At 38.5% G+C, this 12,333-nt stretch overlaps 2 protein-coding genes across 5 annotated transcripts in view; both read right to left on the bottom strand.

Annotated features, from left to right (window-relative positions):
• The window catches only part of LOC138008059 (tyrosine-protein phosphatase non-receptor type 13-like), a 95,959-nt gene that overhangs the window by 29,676 nt on the left and 53,950 nt on the right, over positions 1-12,333 (bottom strand). For 3 of the 4 annotated variants that reach the window (XM_068855244.1, XM_068855246.1, XM_068855245.1), the window contains exons 28-32: positions 12,022-12,129; positions 4,771-4,905; positions 3,776-4,030; positions 2,574-2,800; positions 1,088-1,147 (exon numbers count right to left, since the gene is read on the bottom strand). In XM_068855244.1, coding sequence (XP_068711345.1) covers positions 1,088-1,147; positions 2,574-2,800; positions 3,776-4,030; positions 4,771-4,905; positions 12,022-12,129 — 785 coding nt within the window. The remainder of the gene's footprint in view (positions 1-1,087; positions 1,148-2,573; positions 2,801-3,775; positions 4,031-4,770; positions 4,906-12,021; positions 12,130-12,333) is intronic. The other variant, XM_068855247.1, reaches the window with a different exon arrangement.
• Positions 6,231-8,346, bottom strand: LOC138006121 (uncharacterized). Its single transcript, XM_068852284.1, has one exon. It carries the CDS (start codon positions 8,092-8,094, stop codon positions 6,424-6,426), a length of 1,671 nt encoding a protein of 556 aa, XP_068708385.1. The 5' UTR covers positions 8,095-8,346; the 3' UTR covers positions 6,231-6,423.

Below are 12,333 nucleotides of genomic sequence, written 5' to 3'. Positions count from 1 at the left end.
TGGCATCGGTACATAATATTATTCTACCCAAGTCTGAGTGACATGCAGTAAGCTGTGGCCAACCTTTTTAAAGTGGCTCAACGTAGGCGAGGTTAAAATGGAGACAACCCTAGTCAGCTGTCACCCCTGTTTGACTGACTGTAAGGCCACCCTTGTAGTTTTTAAGGGAGTTCCTCATGGTGGCAGTTACCTGCCTCTCCTCCCACCAGTATCAAGTCAGCAAATATTCCATAAATTGATTTAGTGTCATGTGAGCCTGTGGTAAGCATGGGTTGGCAATTTAAAAATTATTTTTTAATTGACCACTCCCTGCTGGCGCTTTTCAGGGTCAGCAAAAGATCAATTATAAAATGGAACATAACACTTAAGAATCCCAGCTGACCAGACAAGAAGCACTAAGTTGAGCCAGGGACTATCAGGAGTAATTTCAATTGGTGGTCAAAACTGGTCTTGAAGCTGGTTTTGTTGCACCTCAAGGCTGCCCTATTATGGATGCTTCCTACTCCCTTCAGGACTGATCACTCTTTGGCTCCATTAATCTCCATCTATTGCTGATGAAATTAACAGTTTATAAAGAGCAGCAGATCACAACATGAGGTAAGAAGGCTGCATACTGCAGAATCTGACATGCAAAATTGATCAACCACATTGTCCACACTATCTGAGAGATTTAACCCATTAAGCCTTAGGAGTGAAAGTTTGTTGATAGATTTTACTCTTCGGCCAGAAGATTTTACTCAACATTGGGGGACATTCTGTAGTCAATGGGTGAACAACTTCTACATCGACTCAAAAGCTATGTCCCCTATGTTCTGCTTTCTCTGCATAAATTTAAACCATACAAAAATATCCCTGCATTAGTAAGCACTACCGATAGGAAATCCAAGTATCTGGAGATGCACAGAACGTATGGGCAATAACAATAGTAGGCACCGTCCTTAATAGAGTTTACTCAGTCTAATGCCAGACAATTTTACACGTCGATGGGGAGCACATGTTTCAGGAGTCAATGGGTCAATGCCATAACGAACAACTACAATAACCATAACCAGTTCAATAAATACCTTGTAACAAATAAACTACTTACACTAACACTTAAACCAAGACTTCCGTCCTTTTTTTGTAAATGAACCACAAAAGCCTTCTCCTGAAAGAAAAAAAAAATGAAGCAATAATTATGAAAAATATACAAAGTTTCCTTCTGAAATAATTTTGAGAAATTGAATTGAAGATCATGTAAAGCCTAAAATGGCAGACTTCTTGATCTGACCAAATCAGTGTAACTGCTGGAAACAATGGATCAAGTTAAAAGAGCTAAACATAATTATCTTTATTTGATTTTTCAAGATACCGGTAGTTGATGACCATAGATGTTCCATGGGAATAATTATTGAAGTGTCTAAGCAAAAACTTTTAATTATTAGTGCTACAGTGTAGGTTGCAGGGTTGTGTTTTTTCCCTTTGCCCCACAATTCCATGGAAAAAAGTAAGGAATCATCTCAAGGCAAGGAGTAGAGAAGCTAGCAAAGACAGCTTCTTTCATCCCAAAGAAATTTGCCCTAAAACTTCACATACAACAGATAAAAGTCTAAAATAATCCAAAATCTTACATGCACTAAGATCCGTGAATACTTGTCAAAAAGTTGCACCCACTATTTTGAAGCTCTAAGATAATAATAATAATAATAATAATAATAATAATAATAATAATAATAATAATAATAATAACAATAATAATAATAATAATAATACCAACTTTATTCATTCAATACAATGAAAGGGACAGATACCAGAGGTTATCCCCATACGAGGGTATCCGCCCGGATGTTACTGATCTAGAGTCGACTTTGATGAAGGAGGAAAACTTGAGTACCCGGAGAAAAACCCTCGGAGTTATATTGAGATTGATTGAAACTCAGCCCACATACGACCTCGAGACTAGAGTTGAACCTGGGTCACAGAGGTGGGGGGGTGCAGTTGATAACCATTAAGCCATCCTGACACCTACACTGTAGCCAGAGGATTTTACTTGCCAACTGGGTTCTTTAGCTGGTGTGAATGCATGAGATTGTACCATCCACTCAAAAACCATGTAGCCTTTGACCCTTCCCAACATGAAAGTAATTTCACTTTGGCTAACGCCAGACGATTTTACTTTCTCATTGGGGGCCCTTTAAGTGTGAATGGGTTAAGCGAAATCAAGAAAATGCAAGACTTCTTAAGCTACCAGCCATTTGAGGACTTACAAAATCAGTCGACTTTAGAAAGTCCTTTAATTTTTTGCAAACCTATAAAATGTTACTTCCCTACAAAATTTCAGCTACAATGTACAATTTTATTTTATGAAATAAGAAAAAAACTTATTTCAGCCCACAAATTGATTAGAAAAGTGCAGATTATACACAGGTGTTATCAGTAGACAAACTCTGTCTGCCATCATCATGGTATGGGCCAATAATCAGATCAAAAAGTTCAGCTCATTTGTAAGTGTTGATGGTAGACATTGCCTGTCTGGTAACATCCTCCTGAAATAACAAAATAACATTAATCTGATACTAAAGAACAAAACTTACTGGCAATAGATCCTTGCTATTAAAATCACTCTCATCCTCACTGAAGGACCCCTCAGTGGAACGCTCTGACGACTCTGCATGGGAGGGTAAAATGCCTCTAGAGATTGGTGGATATGTAGCAGATAGAAGAGGATTTTGCAAAACATTAGCTTCTATAGGTGTGGATTGTCCTCTTGACCTCAGATTGGGCTTCTCCATTTTAGAGTCCTCCAATTTGTTAGGTGAATCTACATGTATCCAGCAAAAACAGAAATAACATCCTCAAGGGTTTCTTATACTGTTTTCCTTGGGAGGTTAACAGACTTTTACTGATAATAATAATTATTTGGGTAAAGTGAAAATGATGAAATAGCCAACGGCATTAATCTTTGCAAGTGACCACCAAAGCTACAACTTCATGGGCACAATTATTGAACTGCAAAAAAGTATAGAGTGAAAAAATTTCAACTCTCAATATCAAGTTCATTTAAGGACATCCTCACACCAAACCTTAAACAATGTTTGGAAAATTAAGTTAAGAAAGGTTTTAATTACATGTACTTCCTTTGAAATGATTGATGAGTTAAGTCAAAAGCAAACATAAGGCAAATTAAAGCAAAGTTATTTCACTGAATGTTGTGTATAGAAACCAGCTTCAGTTTCCTGTGAAAAATCTTCAAAATGCTATTGTTACAACGAGATTGTTCTTTGGTGTTGGTAAGGCGGAAACGCCAGTCTTTTAGCTGCCAGATTAGTTGTAAATGTCAACGTGTTGAAACACGTTCTGTCCTCAAGTTGGTGATTTGTAAACATTATCAATTAGGACTCAAAATCATGCTAATTACCTCACTTGTGATTTCTTAACTGTTTACAAACTAAAGTAGCATTTTAAGAAGTTCACCCACTTCAGCTATATGCCATTAACATCCTCCACACATTCTGACATTCAACAGATTTTCAATGTTGCATGCATGATAAAAGAATGCATTAAATTTTGAAAAGACCTCCCACCCCCAACATTTAACAACGTTAGACCACTTAAAACAAGTAACCACAGCTTGCTTAATGCATTGAGAAGTAGACCGAAGTTTGAACAACTTGCCTTAACAATTCAATTTTTCACCTGACTTTGAGCAGGCCTTTGAATTCAAAATTAAATGCAAAGTAAATAAAAATTTGTTATCATTTTTTTTTAATTTTAACAAGTTGATTTCTGGAAATACCTTCTTCTGAAAGCCTACTTCTTGAAGATGCCACCTTGACTAATGACGGTGGAATTGACTTTGAAATCATAGTCACCGGTTCATCCTCAGGAGGGAATGAAAAAGGTGAAGGCTGTGACTCTCCTTGGCTTCTCTCAGGGTTGAGATGATCTTCAGCATCAGGTGACGAATATTGTTCAGCTGATGTCAGTGGCTTCACTTCAAGGCTATCTGGCTCCTCATTTGCTGAAGTTGCATTTGGAATATTGGAGAGATCTAAAAAAGAATTTATGCAGCATTTGCAGAAGTGCTAGAGTGCATAACTGATCTGTGGCAACTTACAGGTCGAGTTACCAGATGAGTATAAGGTATGGCTACTTTGTTGTCACAAAACCAAACTTAAAGAAAATGACATTTCAAAGTTTGTTGTCCGAAGAATGAAGTTTACTAGGCCCACACAACCTGTAAAACAAAAGCGCTAAATGCGAATACCCCTGTGGTTGGCAGTTGTTAATTGAAGTGTGACAAAGTGGCCACTGACAGCATTGTAATACTTCTAAAAAGTGTCAGCTAACATGTGTGGGGTGCGTGTTTCTTGGTGATCTGTTGGGACATGATGAAACATTCACGACAATTTCCAAGGATATTATCCAAGAAGAGCTTACCGTAATTACCCCATTCCCTTGTGAGAGGAAGACTTACACATTTTACTCTGTTTAACACCTGATAATTTTACTCGTCAATTATATTAAGGAAACAAAACCTAATATAAGACCGCATGCAGTTGTGGGATACAGCGTTAAAATTTTTCTTCCCAGTCCTCCAAATTACGTCACCAGACCACCTGGGATAGAGTCTAGTATGTTGATGACAGTAAAGAAGTGAAAAAGTGAAGGGATTAGTTTCCAAAAAAACTATAGTGCTCTGTCTGTGTAGAGCGAAACACCAAACGTTTGTTGTGGACCTGTAGAGAGCCCTGTTCAAATGCATGTAACATAAATGGGCTAAACACTTACCAATCAAAGAGTAATTATATGCACTCTGAGACACCTTAAGTTCCACTGGACTGGTGACATTTTTGAGGACGGAAACTGCATGCTCATGTGTAACTCTTTCCAAACTCTGGCCATTCACAGCTAAAATCCGGTCACCTATATATCAAAAGGACCCAGTTTAAAATTCCTGCCAACTGACTAAAATTCTAGAGGAATTAATTACCAGAAAAAAAATACTTATATGATAAATTACCAAACTTTCGTAGCAGTAAGATTGAAATCAAACATTAAAGAAAAAACAACACAACTTTTAAATTTGCAAGACATGTTTTGGATACTCAGTATCCATAGAGTATCGAAAACATGTCTTGCAAATTTAAAAGTTGTCGTTTTTCTTTAAATAGGATAAATTATCATTACATTTTCAACTACGGTTCATGCATTTCTACTTATACTCTGATTGGTTCACGGTTATCAGCTCATATAACTTTCTTTGACCTTACATGGCAATTGATGGGACTAAGCGTTGCTATGAAATTTCTCTCTGAATAAAACAAAAAAAGACACCTTTTTCTGGAAAGTTTGGATCAAGTCCCACGTTTAGAAGTACGCGAGAGGGTAAGAAATGTTTTTGTGATGAGATATTACACAACATCTCATCTTCGCAAGTTTTTTATATTTCGCTTGGATTTACTCGCTTTTTTCGCTCATATTTCGTATTTCCAAACTTTTGGATTTTAAGGGTTTTAAGAAATCAATAATTATTTCATTCGCACTTGTTGGATACATGTATGAAACCAGCTGATCTCATATCCAATGTGCGCTCATGGAATAATTGTTAATTAAGGATGGTGCCTACTAATTAAAGATATTTTTTTCCCGGAGTGTGATCATGCACAAAATGTAGATCTTAACAAGTGTCATTGAAATCCAAAAAGAAAATTGGGGGTAACCACGCATTTTTCAAAGATAATTGATGAATAATATTTGTAAAAAGCTTTATAATACAAAGCAATGTATAGAGTTCTTTCTCAAATTGAAGCTCACTTATATCTCAAAAATGCATGGTTACCCCCAATTTTCTTTTTGGATACCAAGGACACTTACTAAGATCTACTTTCTCCGGATAGTTTTAAACTGCGCAAAAATATCCCTGTATTAGTAAGCATCACCGATAGGAAATCCAAGTATCTCAAGATGTGCAGAACGTATGCGCAATAGGCACCGTCCTTAAGGTAGAACATCTGGTCATGGGATTCCTGTGAGTTTAATTAACCAACTTCTCATCAGAATCACCTCACTAATGTGTGAATTTTGTTTGAGGATCCTGAGTGTTGATCTGGCCTGGAATGCTCAACAAAGATAGATACTGTGAAAACTATGGTGTTTGATAGGAGTTGAGACTGCATTGACCACTATTAGCCTTCTTAACATTAAAACTATTTAAAAATATTGAAGATCCGTTACCAGGATTCATATTAAGAAAAAAGTAAAATCGTTCTCTGGTAAAAAGTTTTGAAAAAACTATGAGCTTTCGACAGACTGAACTGCTGCCTTCAACGGATAAAAATGTGTGAAGCCTAAAAGCGAAAGAAATTTAAATATAACGAAAAATTCGCATAAATTAAAGGGTAAAAGCATGTAGTGGAAAGAATGTTTAAAATGCTAAGAAAATTAGTGTTTCTTTAAGAGAATGTGATATTGTCTTGGGAGCGGGCACGAATTGTTGTCTGCCCCTACAGTTTTTGCCGTGTGCCATGACTCCAATGTCTTTCTGCTCCGGTTGTTCGCTTTGTCAATGATTTTAGAATTGTTAAAGTCAATATCATGATTAAAAGTCCACGCGTGTTTTGCGACATTTGAGCCTTTAGTACAATGCTTTAAGTTCCTCATATGTTCCTTTCTCCTAGTAGTAAAGGATCTTTTAGTTTCGCCAATGTAGCTCCACGGGCAAGATGCGCATGGAATTTTATAGATGACATTGCACTGGTCGTCTTCGGCAGGTCGAAACTTAGGGATAGGGAAATGCTGCTGTAAAGTTTTAACTGGTCTGCTAGTGACTTGGATGTCGTGTTCCTTGAGGATTCTTGTGAGAGGTTCCGTGATGCCTTTGATGTAGGGAAGGACTGCAAAGTTGCGTCGGTTTGTTGGCTCAACCCATTTAAAAAACATACCAACCAACTCTTCTGGAGTAGGTGTAGGTGGTGGAGGCCTCGCTTTCTTTCTTATAACATCAGCAGCGATTTTTTTGGGATAGCCGTTGGAGTGTAAAGCGGCGCAAACACGAGCAGTTTCACGGGTCTTTCCAACTTGTGTGTTGGGGAGATTCAAAGCTCGATGCAGGAGTGTCTCAGCGGTGCTGATTTTATGTTTCCTGTCATGGTGTGAATGGAAGTCGAGATATCTATCCGTATGCGTGGGTTTGCGGTAGATGTCGACCAAAAGTTTTCCGTTATCGCGCGAAATGAGGGTGTCAAGAAAGGGTAGTTGGCCGTTGGACTCGTGTTCGATGGTGAAAGAAATATGCTGATCGATTGAGTTCAATGAATTGTGAAAGGAGGCAACAGCGTCGCTCTTAATAATGCAGAAACTGTCGTCTACATACCGCTTCCAAAATTTCGGCGAGACAGTAGTCGTGTTGATTGCTGTTTTTTCGATTTCTTCCATGCATAGGTTGGCTACTACAGGGCTGACGGGGCTACCCATAGCACAACCGTGGATTTGTTTGTAAATGGTGTCATTGTAAACGAAGAAGTTATTGGACAGCACAAAATTCAATAAGGAAATTATGTCCTCGATGTCTAGGTTGGTTCTGGAATGGAGAGACAAATCGTCCTCTAATTTCTTCCTGATATAATCGCAAGCTTTGTTGACAGGGATGGCGGTGAATAGAGACACCACATCAAAGGAAACCATGGTTTCATCATCTTGGATGTTAACGTCGGCTATTTCGTTAGAGAACTCCTGTGAATTAGCAACTGAGAACCCATCACGATTTTGGATCGGTGCAAGGATGTCGGTGAGGAATTTAGAAGTGTTGTAAAGTGCAGAGCCAACGCAAGTCACGATAGGTCTGAGAGGGTAGCCATCTTTGTGGTGTTTGATAGAACCGCGGATCGCTGGTGGAATGCCGTCGGTAGATCTTAATTTAAAGTATGTATAGTCGTCAATCTTTTGTTGTCTCTTAAAGTTCAGGAGCGTCGCGTTCAATTCACGCTCGATTCGACCGAACGGAGATCTTGTGACAACTTCATAGGTACTTCGGTCGGCAAGGAGGGACTCCATTTTGCTGTCGTATTCTTCTCTATCCAACACAACGAGGCAATTTCCTTTGTCAGCTTTCATGATGACTCTGGAGCGGTCTTTCTTTAACGCATGTAAAGCTTTGCTTTCTTCTTTAGAGATGTTGTGATTAGGTAAAGAAGCCCTTTGGAGGATCGCAGCCGCAGAGGTTCGTATTTGATCTTTAGATTCAACAGGTAAATATGAGATAGAGGCTTCAATTTCGGCGACAAAGTCCTTAAAAGGAATTTTGGACGGCGTCGGGGCAAACTTCGGGCCTTTTTCCAAGAGCGAACGCTCGGAAGGAAGGAGTGGTTTCTTGGAGAGGTTAAAAACCCAATTGTTTTTATCCACGACATCAGTAGGACAGTTGTGGGAGGTCTTCAAGTTATTAAGCTTCTTATCGTGTCTTGCTTTGATGTTGTTCCGTACAGAATAAGCTCTTTTTTGTAAGAACTGTATTAAGGACGAGAGGGCAGCATCATCAATTAATGAAGAATTTTGTGCTGTCCAATAACTTCTTCGTTTACAATGACACCATTTACAAACAAATCCACGGTTGTGCTATGGGTAGCCCCGTAAGCCCTGTAGTAGCCAACCTATGCATGGAAGAAATCGAAAAAACAGCAATCAACACGACTACTGTCTCGCCGAAATTTTGGAAGCGGTATGTAGACGACAGTTTCTGCATTATTAAGAGCGACGCTGTTGCCTCCTTTCACAATTCATTGAACTCAATCGATCAGCATATTTCTTTCACCATCGAACACGAGTCCAACGGCCAACTACCCTTTCTTGACACCCTCATTTCGCGCGATAACGGAAAACTTTTGGTCGACATCTACCGCAAACCCACGCATACGGATAGATATCTCGACTTCCATTCACACCATGACAGGAAACATAAAATCAGCACCGCTGAGACACTCCTGCATCGAGCTTTGAATCTCCCCAACACACAAGTTGGAAAGACCCGTGAAACTGCTCGTGTTTGCGCCGCTTTACACTCCAACGGCTATCCCAAAAAAATCGCTGCTGATGTTATAAGAAAGAAAGCGAGGCCTCCACCACCTACACCTACTCCAGAAGAGTTGGTTGGTATGTTTTTTTAAATGGGTTGAGCCAACAAACCGACGCAACTTTGCAGTCCTTCCCTACATCAAAGGCATCACGGAACCTCTCACAAGAATCCTCAAGGAACACGACATCCAAGTCACTAGCAGACCAGTTAAAACTTTACAGCAGCATTTCCCTATCCCTAAGTTTCGACCTGCCGAAGACGACCAGTGCAATGTCATCTATAAAATTCCATGCGCATCTTGCCCGTGGAGCTACATTGGCGAAACTAAAAGATCCTTTACTACTAGGAGAAAGGAACATATGAGGAACTTAAAGCATTGTACTAAAGGCTCAAATGTCGCAAAACACGCGTGGACTTTTAATCATGATATTGACTTTAACAATTCTAAAATCATTGACAAAGCGAACAACCGGAGCAGAAAGACATTGGAGTCATGGCACACGGCAAAAACTGTAGGGGCAGACAACAATTCGTGCCCGCTCCCAAGACAATATCACATTCTCTTAAAGAAACACTAATTTTCTTAGCATTTTAAACATTCTTTCCACTACATGCTTTTACCCTTTAATTTATGCGAATTTTTCGTTATATTTAAATTTCTTTCGCTTTTAGGCTTCACACATTTTTATCCGTTGAAGGCAGCAGTTCAGTCTGTCGAAAGCTCATAGTTTTTTCAAAACTTTTTACCAGAGAACGATTTTACTTTTTTCTTATTAAAACTATTACTATAAGTGCTACTATGACCAAAAAATCAATTTTTTCTTTGGATTTCAAAACTACCGGTATAATGTTAACTAAACACCAAGTGACCTACATGTACCATATTTACCCGTGTATAAGTAGACCTTTCATGGCCTCAAAAGAAGCTCCAAAAATCGCCCTCGACTTATACACGGTCAAAGATTTAGAGCCAAGTTCCAGCTAAGTAATTTATTCAAAATTAACATAATAATGTCTTAGGCATAACAAATGCAGTGGACAAAAGACTTCAAAATGAATGTCAGCAATTCCAGTTGAAATGAAAAAGGATTTGTCCAACTCTAAATGTTGAAGATACTCACAAGCACAAATATAAAATAGACAATGAAAATTTTCGTTTTCCAAAGGCAGAAAGCTCTAAAAGGCATTTCTGTTTCCTCAAATAAAAAGTGATCGTTCAACGGCTTAGTAGCCTGGCGCAGCACTTCGTGTTTGCGTGCAAGCATCGTCACTCGTGTTGCCTGAAAATGCTGGTTGGTAATGATTGTTTTTTATTCTTTATACAAACCTGGCTGATTTAAATGCTTTTGCAAACTTGTTTGGTTTATGAGTTTTGTTTTGTTTGTCATGTAAGAAATTATAAGTCGACGACCAATAGCCCATTTCCGAGTTGCTACATGCCTCAGTTTCATAGCGAGTCCTGGTGCACAACCATTCAAATGGAAATGAGTTGCGTATTCTTATGCAAATCAAACTCATTTCCCTTACAATAGTTGAGCACCAAGACTCACTTCGAAACCGAGGCAAACAGCAACTCGGAAATGGCCTATTAAACCTTGCACATTTCACATCCTTCGCAAGTTATTTTCAAAGTTTGACTCCTGCTTCTGTGATGTTAAAGCCCTTTATCCTTGAACAACAAAACAGGTTTGTTTTGAGGTTTACATGTTCGATTTTCTGAGAACTTTTTTGAAACTCAAGGACAAAATGCCTGCATATACAACAACTGCTGAACCACAAAACTATTAAGCGCTTGACGCTCTTTTTTTGTTGTGTATCCACAGTTCCAGAAGTCGAAGAATACAAGATTAGTGTCCCATGAACATTTAACAAAGAAATTAAGAAATTGCTTTTTTTGCCACCAAAAATGGGGGGTCGACTTTTACACGGGTAAATACGGTATAAGTTTTAAGCCTTGATTTAAAACGGACCTGTTTATTTTGCCAGGACTTTTTTATATGTAATGATCGACGATTACTAACTTTAAAATTTGAGAGAGCTGGCTCGAGGAGAAAATGATGTCAAAGACGTCAATATTGACGTCAAATGACGTCAATAGTTTAAGAATGCAATGCGTGTGCGTGGCTAAATTAATATGCAGCACAGGAATCTCAGGCTTTCAGACTTTTATACCCCTGTTTTGCATATAATTATAATAAGATGCATTTACACGCTGAAATTTTAAGCTACATGTAGTGAGTCAATGACGTCACTTTTCCCTAGATCCAACCCTCTGATGTCCAATCCGGTAGTTTGGAACACGACCAGCGCGAGAGTGAATGGCGGTCTGTCAAATCCAAAACTTACACTCAAAGTAAACAGCCTTTGGATAAAAATCAAAGCTCTAAATTTTGCCAGTCAAGTGTTAAAGGGGCTAGGTCACGCAATTTTAGGCAATTTCAGCACTGATCGAATGTTCAAAACTATAGAAGAACTCTAACAAAACACAGGGAAGCCAAGAAGGGCCATGGATGGACAAAACTGGAGAGGATCGAAATGGATTGAATTTGGGTAAATTTGAAAAACGTCGGCCCACCTTTTTTCAAATTTATATCAGTCTATATCAAAATGTCATTTACACAGCTGGAAAATCATTCTCAGTTGTTACGTGGCCGTGATTTTGCAAATGAAAGACTCTTGCTCTGCCAATTTGACGTTTAGAGCTCATAATTGACAAAATTAAACAAAATTACCTAAAATAGCGTGACCTAGCCCCTTTAAGCAATCACACTTTAAGAATCTGAAGGAAAAAAGAAAGTGATCTTTTTTTATCATAGTAGCATAGTAGCATAGTAGTCAGTCAATTGAGTCGTTGATTTTTTTTCAAATGACAACAAACTGAGACTCATTAAATTTTAGTATCACCTTAAGATTGCCAATGTCTTTAACTGAAAACAAATGACCACGTGAAAAATTGGGGTAAATCTTACCAGCCTTCAATCGGCCATCTCTCCAGGCTGCCCCTCCTTCAGTAACTGACTTGACATATATTCCACGGTCAAGCCTCTTGGAATTTTCACCACCAAGAACAGTTATACCTAACAGTAAAAAAGAACTTGTTAAAATGGTCAAACAGGGTTCGTGCCGGATTTGGCATATAAAATTCCAGGGGTATTCAATGAGTTTTCAAGAACCAGAATTGAGTTTTCAAGCAGTGTTTGTAAGAAGATTTCTATTCCATACATCGTGTTTCAGTGTTTTCTTTCCTGAAAAATCCTATCTTGATATTGTTTCCCACGTCC

This window comes from Montipora foliosa, chromosome 6 (genome assembly GCF_036669935.1).
Source record: "Montipora foliosa isolate CH-2021 chromosome 6, ASM3666993v2, whole genome shotgun sequence".
NCBI classification, from domain to species: domain Eukaryota; kingdom Metazoa; phylum Cnidaria; class Anthozoa; order Scleractinia; family Acroporidae; genus Montipora; species Montipora foliosa.
Note: the sequence above shows the minus strand (reverse complement) of the source record. Positions and strands in the feature narration are given on the sequence as shown.